The sequence below is a fragment of the Prenolepis imparis genome, unplaced genomic scaffold (assembly GCF_030444845.1).
Source record: "Prenolepis imparis isolate NDT839.2.m4 unplaced genomic scaffold, iyPreImpa1.0 SCAF_11, whole genome shotgun sequence".
Classification (NCBI taxonomy): Eukaryota; Metazoa; Arthropoda; class Insecta; order Hymenoptera; family Formicidae; genus Prenolepis; species Prenolepis imparis.
The window spans coordinates 11,451,687-11,465,220 of record NW_028141169.1 but is presented as its reverse complement, the minus strand read 5'-3'; the positions used below and the strand labels follow the sequence as shown (position 1 = coordinate 11,465,220).

At 27.0% G+C, this 13,534-nt stretch overlaps 3 protein-coding genes across 5 annotated transcripts in view; 2 read left to right on the top strand and 1 right to left on the bottom strand.

Annotated features, from left to right (window-relative positions):
* Positions 1–446: 446 nt before the first annotated feature.
* On the top strand, positions 447–3,823 carry LOC145943309 (ketohexokinase). Of its 3 annotated transcripts, XM_083050811.1 has the most exons (5): positions 594–910; positions 1,631–1,955; positions 2,043–2,293; positions 2,366–2,481; positions 3,698–3,823. In XM_083050811.1, exons 1-5 carry the CDS (start codon positions 753–755, stop codon positions 3,781–3,783), a joined length of 936 nt encoding a protein of 311 aa, XP_082906937.1. In that variant the 5' UTR covers positions 594–752; the 3' UTR covers positions 3,784–3,823. The 3 variants fall into 3 exon arrangements, with proteins under 3 accessions (XP_082906935.1, XP_082906937.1, XP_082906936.1); XM_083050809.1 differs by lacking the exon at positions 3,698–3,823 and having other exon boundaries at positions 447–910; positions 2,366–2,851; XM_083050810.1 differs by lacking the exons at positions 594–910; positions 3,698–3,823 and adding an exon at positions 921–1,035 and having other exon boundaries at positions 2,366–2,857.
* Positions 3,780–13,534, top strand: part of LOC145943307 (uncharacterized) — a 64,255-nt gene continuing 54,500 nt past the window's right edge. The window contains exons 1-2 of the mRNA XM_083050806.1: positions 3,780–3,918; positions 4,026–4,065. Coding sequence (XP_082906932.1) covers positions 4,030–4,065 — 36 coding nt within the window. The 5' untranslated portion in view covers positions 3,780–3,918; positions 4,026–4,029. The remainder of the gene's footprint in view (positions 3,919–4,025; positions 4,066–13,534) is intronic.
* LOC145942989 (short-chain dehydrogenase/reductase family 16C member 6-like) lies at positions 4,517–10,823 on the bottom strand. The gene is made up of 8 exons (XM_083050168.1): positions 10,540–10,823; positions 8,578–8,724; positions 6,617–6,771; positions 6,116–6,293; positions 5,718–5,847; positions 5,469–5,595; positions 5,215–5,340; positions 4,517–4,889 (listed from the first exon to the last, which is right to left on the bottom strand). The coding sequence occupies exons 2-8, from the start codon at positions 8,716–8,718 to the stop codon at positions 4,820–4,822; spliced, it is 927 nt and encodes a 308-aa protein (XP_082906294.1). The 5' UTR covers positions 8,719–8,724; positions 10,540–10,823; the 3' UTR covers positions 4,517–4,819.

Sequence of the window (13,534 nt, the reverse complement as noted above, 5' to 3'; positions counted from 1 at the left end):
AAACCCTACAACTTTTGTAGGAAACATTTTTCGATTTAACGCAGTGTTTCTGACTATGAGATATTTGAGTGGGTCCTTTAAAATGGGACACCTGGTATGTCACGCGATTATATTATATTTCAAATCTATGATTGGTGGTACCTCTTCGTGCATATATGTATCTTAGCCGATTGCACCAACGTCAATTTGGTTTTAAGCGAGACTTAAATATATGTTTGTCTTTATTTATTTAGAAAAAAAGATAAAGATAATAGATATTTAAGTCTCACTTAAAGCTAAAATAATGTTGGTGCAATCGGGCCTTAGAGCATATAGATATGGAGGGAGAATACTGGTCTGAAAGTGTCCACAATATCTGTGTGTGCGAGAGAGAAAGATATACGTGCGCAAGCGTTGTTTCCAAGCAACTGTTATTGCTATGCAGTTATTACCTATTTTAAAAGAAATTTGGAACTGTCATTTATGTCTGCCAGTTTAGCGCACGCGTATAGAGGACAAACAGGAATTACTATACCTTTCTCTCTCGCACAATCTTGGGGACACTTTTGTTTCCCGAAAAGTATATACTATTCTCCCTCCATGTTTATATGCTCTAAGACTCTAAGATATGTATAAATTTATGCGGATAGGCCCTAATAAATATAGAGATAATAAAAGTTCGTTCGTCAGCCAACTTCAGACGACACACGTCATCGGTGCAACTTGTAACCGTAGGAAAGAAGCGGGCGTCCTTGGATCATCGAGTTGTCGAAATGACGTCGAGTCCGGAGGATCATTTTAGCGAAAAGGTCATCGAGGATGATGCCTCGTCGACGATACCCGACGTGACGAAGATCCTCTGCGTGGGACGCACCTGCCTCGACATCGTTCAAACGTGTCAGCAGTTTCCTACGGAGGACTCTACTCAAAGGTTAATGCATTTAATTATTTATTTTATATCTATATATCGTGGTCGCGCGAAATTTATTCGCGCCCAATTCAAATGAGTTTGCCGTGCGAGCGCACGGAAATTTCATTGGTTATGCCTTTGTGTGGGTATGTATATGTGCGATACGACTGCGTATAAAGTATAAATTCCATATCGGTCACGTTCACTCATCGCTTTCTCTTCCAATTTTTGTTTAAATAGCTAATAATATTTCAGCGAAACAATTTTGTTTTTCCAAAAAGAGCAATGCGTATTTCCAACTGAATAGGTTAGAATTCTGAGAAAAATTATTTTATATTTCTTCATATAATACAAAAAAATTATTGCATGCAGTTGGGGAATCTTTAATTTTATCTTGAAAGAAAAGATATAAAAGAACGTATATTAACGTCACGAATTTAATGTTTACAATTTGTTTATATGAATATGAGATAAGATTTTATGTTGAACTTTGATCGCATTGATCTCTCTTCGCGTTACGAAAATATTTTTCCTTCGAATGGAGATTATTCTGTATTATTTTTTTCAAATATTTTTTTCTAGTATTTTTTTAAGTATTTTCTATTTTTCGTTGAAAAAAGTTTTTTGGATGTTGTTTTTGCACTTTGTAATTATTAAATAATATTATAAAATTGTCGTAGTCTCTTTTAATTTCTGCGATTTAAATATATTTTTATTTCTTATTATGAATATAATTTTCAGGTCTATCGACTATAGATGGCAAAGAGGAGGCAACGCATCAAACACTTGCACCGTGTTATCGTTGCTGGGACAGTCATGTGAGCTTCTGGCTTGTTTAAGCGCAGATGAACATGTCAATTTTATGCAAAATGACCTGTGTAAATATAAAATTGACTATTCTCACTGTCCCATAATAAAAGGCATTGGCTGTCCTGTCGCAACTATCATATTGAGTTTAAATACTGGGACTCGTACAATTGTGTATCAGAATCAAAATTTACCAGAATTGACAGTAAAGAACTTTGAACAACTTAACATGGCAGAATACAGCTGGATTCACTTTGAAGTATGTTTTATAACATATATAGAAGTATAAACTTTTGTAGCGAGACAAAACTAAATTTATTTTACTAAATTTATTTTATGTTTTTAGGGAAGAAATATAGATGAAATGCTGCTCATGATACAGCATATAAAAAATTATAATAAATCATTAAAAGACAGTAAAAATCGTATGCCAATTACGATCAGTGTGGAGCTAGAAAATCCTAAATCAGCTCCCAATTTATTAGATCTGTTGTCGCATACTGATGTAGCATTTATAGCAAAAGATTTTGCTAAGATTCAAGGTTTTACCGACATGAAGGAAGTAATACACACTATTGGCCAAGATGTTAGACTTAGGTAAGAAATGTGTTAACATTTTAACATTTATGGATGAAGTATAACATTGCTGAGATATAAATATATTTCTAGAGGGGCCATTATTTGTGCTTGGGGAGAGGAAGGTGCAATTGCTCGTACTCCGTGTGGTGTGATAGTACAATCTCCAGCTTTCCCACCATGCAGGGTGATTGATACATTGGGAGCAGGTGATACATTTAACGCAGTTGTTTTATATTATTTAAATAAGAGCAAAGTAGAATTTATGTGTAAATATAATGAGTCAGCTTGCATGAATAATATTAATAAATTGTGCGATGCCAAAAAAAATTTTGATAGTAGCACAGTAGTTAGACGAGATATTAAACAAAATATAGAAAATTTAGATTATCAAACAAAATTTATCGACGAAACGGTTTTACATACGGCTATCAAATTTGCATGCTGTATTGCTGGCGCAAAAGTTGGCTCGAGAGGATATGATTTTCTCGATAAAATCAATATCTCAAAATTAGATTTTTCAATACTTTAACAGAAAATGTTTTATATATATATATATATATATATATATATATATATATGTATATGTATATTTATTTATGCGTTACTTTGGATTTAAGTAAGTACAATATAATTTGCATTTTATATGTTTATGTATAATAAAATCCGAATTTTAAAAAAATGGATGACATATATGTGGTATATATTTGTGCCTCATCTGTGTATGCAAATAAGTTCTATCTATTATTAACATTATTACTTTTTTTTTTTAAATAAACGATAATTATATTGCTTATATATTGCTTATTTATATAAGCATTATATAAGCAATATATGATTATATTGTTTATATATATATATATATATATATATATTTTTTCACTTATATAAATTTTGCAATGTATGGATATACTTCTTTGTATATGTTTTATCATCTGCTTTATAAGTATGTTCTATATTTTATATATATAGATACATATAACAACGCTTATATATAATCAAGTTATTTATAATTAAGTCAGTCAGAAATGAATTCTTTTACTTATTCGTTTTGATATGAAATTTTTAGTATTTTTTGCATTTATATTATTACTAGAACAACACAAGCGCGCGTTATTCTTCGATTTTATTTGACAGAAATCGCAGTTGATAACTCAAAAATATTTTATATATATAATCGAGTTTAGTATTATAACATATTATTTAAAACATATTATTATTTTAATTTTTATAACATATTATTTTTAAAATTAATTAGCAAATTAACGCTTAATCAGCTGATTTCTGTAAAAAAATATTAATAAAGCAAAAATTTAGCTAATTAAATATTCTAGCTTACATATTTATATTTATTGTATGTTATAATGTGTGTGTGCGAAATAATAAGATTATTCTAATAATATGTATGTATTTTATTTGTTACAGGTAGCATTGCGATCACAGTGATTCACGCGTCGTGTCGGGAGTGCCGTGTAAAGTGTAAAGTGTCGCGCGTCGGGAGTGCCGTGTAAAGTTTCGCGTATCGGAAGTGTCGGACAATCGTAATTATTCGTGTTTTCGTGAGTGTTACGAAGGAGCAATGACGGTCGACCAAGAGAGGAAGAGGAGGCCCGGAATGCATCGGGCGACAGCGGAGCAACTGTGAGGTATGCAATATAAAAACATTTTTTTTTTAATTTTAAATTGCATTGTTTATGAGATATTCGACACACATATGTATTATATGTACATAATTTGAATATTTTGTTTTCAGATCAATGCTGTGTACTGCAACTCCGCTGTTGTACGTATTGGTGAGTTAAAAATTGTTTATTTTATAATATTTCTATAGCGATAATGAGGGTGTATACATATAATATGTTAAAAATATTAAAATAGTAATTAATATATTTTAAATAATATGTTTTAATATCTTATCCGCGATTAATATTTATTGACAAAAATCAGATAATTATTAAAAATATTAATTGAATTAAAAATATTATAACATCCCTTTCTAAAAAAGGCATATGCGTTAAGTCGATTCTCGCAAGTATGCATCTTTTCGGATATAAATACACAAACTTGCATAGGCGCATAAGCGTATGCATAAAAAATTCGATTGGTTTATTTTCTTATGCATACGTTTATGGATCAATCAATTTTCTTATGTATATGTTTATGCGCCATGCAAGTTTGGAATTTAAAAAAAAATTCGGTATTTATATAAAACTGTTTTTTATTATCTCACATATTTTGAATATTAAGTTTTTTTATGGACTATAACATTATAATGATAATTTAATATTATATTATAATGGATAAAATAATTATAATATAATGACATCACACAAATGATAAATTAGAAGATAGACAACACAAAGAAATACAAAATACTATATAAATGTAATATGATAAAATATAAATACACTGAAATACAATAAAATATAAAATCAAATACGATATAGTAATTTATAAAAAAGTTGTATCATGTATATCTTCTGTTTTTTCTTTCTGTATGTCTTCGAAAGTTCGGTTTTTATATGCAATATAAAATTTTTATATTGATTAATTATCTGGCTCGACACCGCTGTCAATAAAGTTCCTTACGCTGCTTTGTGCATTTTCAGGTAAAAGTCTGAAAAAATTAAGTTATATTAAATAATCTCTACTTATTTTAATATATTTAAAATAATTTAAAATATAAAATATCGAATTTTGTGTGCAAAATGCGAGATTATGTTCTATATAATTTATTATGCTAAAATATTATATAAATTTTTTCTAATACTTATTATATGTAATGAAAATTAATTCTTCTCATATTTATTTAACATTTGATGCTATTGTCGACTTTAAAACGAATGTGATATACTAAATATTGCACAATTTACGCTTTTGCATATTGTTTCATATATAATAGATTTACAAATTTATCACCATAAATATTATATTTTAGTTACCTAATGAATGAGATGCAATATGACCAAAATGCTGGTACAGATATTTCTGTTATGTTTCGCCGTTGAGCATTAATTATTTGTGTAGCTACAAATTTTGGCGAATTCAATGCCATAAAGTTTGAAAACCTGGAAGAGAGAGAAAGATAAAACAGAAATATTTATTGTTTATCTTGACATAATCGAGCTTTTTATATTTACGTTTGCAATTGCATATATTTATTTGTAGTATTATACATGTTTTGTCGTAAACTTACAATTTACTTATTCTTGGCCTTTTGCAAAGTCCCGTATCAACCGTGTAAGGAAAAATAGTAGTGAAGTTGATCAAAGATTTTTCCTTACTAGATATCCGTAATTCCTGTTTAAGTGTTTCCATAAAACCTGAAAAATAAGAACGCTTAAAGAAGCAACATTTTCCAAATTGAGTCAATTATTTCGAGTAAAATTATTGAAAAAAAAAAATAGATTACAACGTCTAAATATGAAATTATAAAGAAATTTACCTCTAACTGCGTATTTTGTGGCGCTATAGGGCACTAAATAAGGAATTCCTGCAAGTCCTGCCATCGACGAGAGTGCAACGACGTGACCATGATTTTTTTTAATCATGCTTGGTAAAAATGCTTGTAACGTCTGGAATAGAATCTCATTGAATATTAATTCGCGAGGACAAATAATATAGATATATTATATCCGTATATATATATACCGTATTTTTCATATTTTTAATATGTATAAACAACGATTAAATTAAATTTAATATCATGATGTAATTCTCGATTTTATAATTATATTTATAATATTAGGATATATATATAAAATGAAAATAATATTATTCTTTCAAAAGCAAAAAGCTAATTTGATATTTATATATAGAGTCATATAATTTCAATTCATATACCCAAAAATGTGCTAGTATATTAATGTCAAAGAGTTGCCTAATCTGATCGCTTGTATAATCCAGAAATGTGTGGCAAGGCATTATACCGGCATTATTAACTAAAACAGTAACGTCACCGACTTCTTCTTTAATTTGTTTTGCTACTTCAAGGACTTGCTCTCGATTAGATATGTTGCATCTGCATAAAGATTAAGATCTTAATTAGCATATGATTTTATACGTATATATCATTTAATATCTACATATCTGATGTAAGCATTGCAATAGAATGATACTTAAATCGAATAACACGAGTTCATGATGTAACATTTTACATCATCGAATGTAATGTTGTTAATAATAATTGGGATGTTTATCATATAACGAAACTATTGTCTCTATTCCGCCAAGTTAAAGGATTTTTTGATTATACGCGTGTCAAAATGACTAGATTCTTTTATCAGGATGTCTTACATATCTTAATAAAAGAATCAAACAAGTTTATACAAAAGAGCAACTTACTGATACGCGTATACCGGACTTGTCGCAGTTTCTTTAATCTCGTTTGCCGTCTTCTCATTTGATTGTTGATTCACATCTAAACACACCACTGTTGCACCCAATTGTGCGTATTGATTCGCCAATTCTTTTCCTATACCGTGACCCGCACCTGTTATCTATTGCAAATATATACAATATAATACATAAATTACAAAATATAGAAAACTGAGATTAATTACTACATATGAAATAAAGTTTTTTTTTCACTTTGCAATTTGTATTATAAAAAATTTTAAGAGCGTTTATTCATCACTAATTATGCATCGAACTTAATATCAGAAGTCGTACGACTTTTTTTAAATAGCTAACATTCTCATCAGTATACCACTTACTGAACAATTTTTTTCTTGTTTGTGAAATATGATTACTTGGTTAAAACATCGAAATCAATAGGTGATTTGGTTATGAGAGCGTGAGCGTGAATGTTATGACGCAAAAAAATTCTTTATTATATTAAAAATACATAAACATGATGATTAAAAATAAATAATTAGCGGACGTTTCGGCTCCTTTTTTTAGGCCTTCTTCAGCGCAAGATCGAATAACAAAACAATTAATGATTGCGGATCTTATAAATCATTTAAACCAAAAAACCGGATAAACAATTAAAATGAATCACGGGTAAAACAGTGTGAGATCGTAAATACGCAATCGTACCATGAAGATGGATATGATGCAATTGCGGATAAAGGTGAATTTTTGTCTCATGTAAATGAGAGTTTTATGTGATTTAATCCATGTTTTAAACATCTCGACCACTGTAACTCCGTAATGTTGTTTAATAGTACTAAAAAACGAAAGGGGACGCATTTTCCTGCGTTAAAATTAAAATTAAATCAATGTAGGATTGACAATGGCAATCTTATTTGCTCCAATAAATTAAAACATCGAAATCAATAGGTGATTTGGCTATGAGAGCGTGAGCGTGGATGTTATGACGCAAAAAAATTCTTTATTATATTAAAAATACATAAACATGGTGATTAAAAATAAATAATTAGCGGACGTCCGCATGTTTATGTATTTTTAATATAATAAAGAATTTTTTTGCGTCATAATATCCACGCTCACGCTCTCATAGCCAAATCACCTATTGATTTCGATGTTTTAATTTATTGGAGCAAATAAGATTGCCATTGTCAATCCTACATTGATTTAATTTTAATTTTAACGCAGGCTGAAAAATGCGTCTCCTTTCGTTTTTTAGTACTATTAAATAACATTACGGAGTTACAGTGGTCGAGATGTTTAAAACATGGATTAAATCACATAAAACTCTCATTTACATGAGACAAAAAATCACCTTTATCCGCAATTGCATCATATCCATCTTCATGGTGCGATTGCGTATTTACGATCTCACACGGTTTTTCCCGTGATTTATTTTAATTGTTTATCCGGTTTTTTGGTTTAAATGATTTATAAGATCCGCAATCATTAATTGTTTTATTATTCGATCTTGCGCTGAAGAAGGCCCAAAAAAAGGGGCCGAAACGTCCGCTAATTATTTATTTTTAATCACCATGTTTATGTATTTTTAATATAATAAAGAATTTTTTTTTGCGTCATAACATACACGCTCACGCTCTCATAGCCAAATCACCTATTGATTTCGATGTTTTAATTTATTGGAGCAAATAAGATTGCCATTGTCAATCCTACATTGATTTAATTTTAATTGGTTAAAGATTTACTTTTTTTTTGCAGTTGCATACATATACATATAAAATTATGTTAAAACAACAAGCGTGGAATTTTTTAAAAATTAATATTAATTGTGTTTGAATAAATGTAAATAAGTAAATCAATATGTCCACCCAGCAATATTTTTGCACTGTCTTTGTCGATTTCAAATTTTTTAAAATTGATATTTTTTTGGTTGATTATGCGAATTTTTAATGCGTCACTCATTTTATACGTACCAAAACGATCTCACCAGCCACGTTCTTTTCTTGTGATCCAAATAAGGTGTAATACATGCTCTCACAGATATAGTAAAGAATTTGCAGAATAAGCCGTAATGTACTTGTCAGAATATATATACCCTTGTGTATTGTAATCATGATGCACTGAAAAATGATTTTATCATACGGATATCCCTCAGATATATTACTAATTAAAAGTATATACATTTTAGGAACTGTGTTATAGAGAATTTATTGAACAATACATATTAAAATATTTTTAAAAAAACATACATCTTGAAACTGTTAAGATTTTTTGTATTTATAATTTTATAATTTATAACTCTATATATATTATTATTAGAAAATTATAAATATCTCTAAAATTATTATTTTTCAAATTTATGTTTGTGAAATTGTTTGTATGTCGAACTTTATTAGCTCTTTTGAAGTTTCTGATTTATAATTTATTTACATATCCGGTATAAAAGATCAAAACTTTATAAAATTTATCTATTTTATATTTGCGTTTATCACGCAAAATAGTTGAATTGATCAGAAAGATGGCAAGAACAATATTATTTTTAATAAAATACATATGTGAAACATATATAATATATGTGTATTCTTTTAAATTATATTTTAAAATTATATATTCATTGAAATAGTTATTACTACATACGCATGCAACGGAGTAGTGGTTTATTTCTTTTTATTGCTATAAAAAAATGCAAGAGTAGTTTTAATAAAAAACATAGAATTTATGACATTTTTTGGAAAAATATGCAATTTGCAAAAATATTAAATATAAATTTTTTGTAATGCTATGGCACGCACACATGTATATACGTATATATGTGTGAGTATATGTACAATATGTATATGTATTTGTAAAATAATTTTATGGATATATGCTGTAATTGGAATTAATCTTTAAAAAGAACATTTAACATTTTGTCAAAAAAATTTGCAGTTGAAACGAGAAGTAAATTTTTTTTTGTGAATCGTATTATATTGTTTTCAAGATAAACATGTATATTAATGTTTGTCTTGAAATTTGTGGATTCACAGAATACATTTACATTGCGATTCGGAACTTTTTATACGTCTACCATCTGTATTTTAATGAGTCAACCTATTGATTATGTATATTTCTGAAAAAAGCACCGGTTATTTAACATAATATTTCTTAAACTTCTATTTCTAAAGAAATATTCTATAGCCATCAAACATAATTTTATTTCAAATAAAGACGCTTCCAAAATTTAAAAGAAAATATTGTTTTTTTTAAAATAAAATTATATGTATATTTCTTTCTTATAATAGATTGATTTCCTTTATCTTGTATATAATAAAACATTAAAATATCAAATTTATAAATAATAATATATAATAATATATAATATAATAAATATATAATAAATAATATATATAATATAATAAACAAGTTTAAATAAATATAAATTTATTAAAAAGTCAAGATTATATGTACAATTTACAATATATTTTATAATTTATTTTGACACATATTGTAAAATATAGACATATTGTAACGTAAAATATGAAATATTATGTAAAGTACTTACTTTTTTTACTATATATATTTTTATAGATTTTTTAAATCTCAGAAACGTCTTTATCTGATGATTGTGAAATAAAATTGCTGACTATAGGATGTCTTCCTCGGAACAGAATAAAATTAATTTGAAAGAATAACTGTCGAAGAACCGTTACTTTTGAAAATAGTTGTGTGGCAAAATTGGAGTATTAGGAATGCGTAATATTACACAACTGATCTAAATTGCTTATAAAAAGAACACTCTACGTTGTTTGAATGAAACAAAGGCAAGAAAGAAACCAGATTTTTTTCTCTTTAGGACCGTGTGTTATAACGCTGACGGTTTTGTAAAGAGAAATCGTGAAAATTAAACAGATACCAATAGTTAAACTTTCGATATATTTCATTAGAATGATACTTACGAAATTTTATGAACGGAATGCTTAGAACGTGTTTCTTTGCACGAACAAAACTGAGAACTGACGAGCGTGACAATTCTGAAGGCTCGGCTATATTTCCTTGATTATAGTGTATTACCACAATCGATTATCTAGTTGAAGGCATTTTTTATTCCTTATCATTTAAATAACTATTTTTTCTGTCCTCTTCAGGCAGAGTTCAGTGTTAAGTCTATGTAGGTAAAAGCGAAGGTGAGTTTTCTACGCCGATACTCTCTGGCGAATGTCCAGAAATGTACTATCGCTCTTGTGGGATTTGCCTCCAATCTCAGTCTCAGAGTCGGTATACGTCACATAATATATTTCCGTCTTTCGTAACGCGATAGGATTGCTCCTCTCCGATTGGTCACGTTTAAATTTCTCTTAAAGTATAACACATATATGGAATAACACTATAATAGAGACGTGTATTTGGAAATTTAATGGGAGTAGCCGAGATATAATAAGAATATGTATTAGATATTTTTAATTCGATTTCGATTTTTATATGAATTTTCAAAGTCTGCGCACTGAATTCTAAAAGTTATGTGATTTTAAGTTATAATTAAAGTTTTATGTAGCTAAAGATACGAATAATATTAATTCTATAAAAATAGATTTTTCTAAAAATATTATTTTTTGAATTAAATGTACTTTGTAAAAATCATATAGAAGAGAAACAAAGTAAAATAGTAAAAATATTCTATTCTAGTTACATATTATTATGTTCTGTTATGATCTGAAGCATAATAATAATAATAATAACGAAGCAATTTACGCACGTGCAGTGATATTACTTATGAATATTTATCGAATTATGAATTTTATAAAGTAATAAAAGGTTTTAAGAGGATCAGAAGGCAGAAAACTCTTCTATAATCTCCGATGATATTGCCATGTTTTCCATGTTATTGATTCTTTCAAATTATATGTAATAAGAATAATACTCGCTATCAGGAAAAAATATCCCATTGTAAATTAATGCACAGAAAAATCTGGCCGCACTGATTAATTTTTTAATTTATTTATGAAGGAAAAGTTTTATATATATTTAAAAATTATATATTTATATATATAATAAGAGACACATTCTTTATAATATACGTATAGTTAATATATAATTTGCTTCTTTAGTAGTATTTTTTATCTAATTTATTTAATTTTGTTTATTTATAACATTTCTATTTATTTTTGCATCTCGTCTTCCTTGATCATAACATTTGTAATATAAAAGAAAATAAATATATATATATATATATATATATATACACTCTTTTCTACATTATTATTGCTATTTGTATTTGTTTGCTAGAAAAAAATGTATAATTAGAATGTCTCATGGAATTATAATAAGTAACGGTACAATATTGCTATAAAACATGTAGGATGTTTATGTTACACGATGAATAAATGTAAATCTTTGAGTTTAATCACCAATTCGTATTAAATCGTACATTATATATAAATATATAAATATATAATAATATTTTTATATATAATATAATATAAATATATAATTTCCTTTTACCTATATATAAATATATAATATATAAATATATAATTTCCTTTTACCTTTTACCTTCTCGTTTAATGTTTTATTAATTAATCTATATATTTTATTCAACAAATCCATTGAATTTTTAATTAAAAATTAAAATATACATAAAATGTAAAGAAAATAGAATTTCTCTCACGTTTTATATTACGCAACTATATCATTATCATCATTATTACATTAGATTAGAACACAACAATGCAATTTGTGATGATTATAGTCAATTTTTCTGATATTAAACAGAGAAGAAATAATTATATCATTAAAACAGCATTACCATATAACGTATTATTAATACACAAATTAATAAAGATATATTATTTTGTATTTGCAATGCGAAATAATTGGTCATTTATTATTGAGCTATACATAAAATTTATAATAGATGTTATATTTTTATCAAGTTAAGTTTTAAAATATATAGTTATACATATACCTATATAATAAAATTCAAACTTCCGTATTTTTATAGAATTATATTAATACAAGTATGCCTGTATAAATTAGATCGTGCCGCTGTTAAATAAAATATTTTAATTACGTATTTTTAGTAGAGACAAAGTTAAAAAATTAAAAACAAAACTATCAAGACATGAAAAAATCTTTAACATGAAAATATCAACACATATTGCAATAATTTAAGACAATTATTTAGACAATAATTAAAGTTACACATTAACATCACGAAGAATTCGCGATTAAGAATTCAAAATTTGCCGTAGTTATGCGTAAATGTGTATGCATACTGATTTCTCTATGCATTTTTTAAGCAGCTCGACTAAATTTTATTGTTCAAGCTTTACTTCGTTTTTAGTTTATTTTGCATAAATACTATGGATAAATTATTATATGCATAAATGTAATACTATGCATAAATTATTATAAATTAAAATAATTCAAATTCGACATTTCTAATTTTTAATAAGTATTTTTTACATACAAATTAAATTTTTAATTTGTATTATATCGCGAAAAAAAAGACAGCGATAATATTCAATGGGACACTTTATATGCCAATTATTAAAAACAAATTTACATTTAGAGTGAGTAAAATATTGAACGAGAAAAAAAGATAAAAGAAATAAATACAAAACAAAGTGAGAAATATTAATATATAGATTAATGTGATTAAAGACGGTCATCTTGCATTTTATGCCGTAATAATATTGTTACTTGCACACATATCTATCGTTTTGTATTACTTTTTCGTTAAATTAATTAATATTCTTTGTATTAAATTTAATTAGACATATACTCTGATTTACGATTTTGCATGTTAAAAGATTTAGATAAATAGAAATCGCTTTCTCACTCTTCAAAGCAATGGCATATTGCTAATGTTACAAACAATGTTGTTTTATTTTACAGAATAATTAAACTCGCGCTGAAAGTACACGTATCAAAATTGTTGATTATAGTTATAAC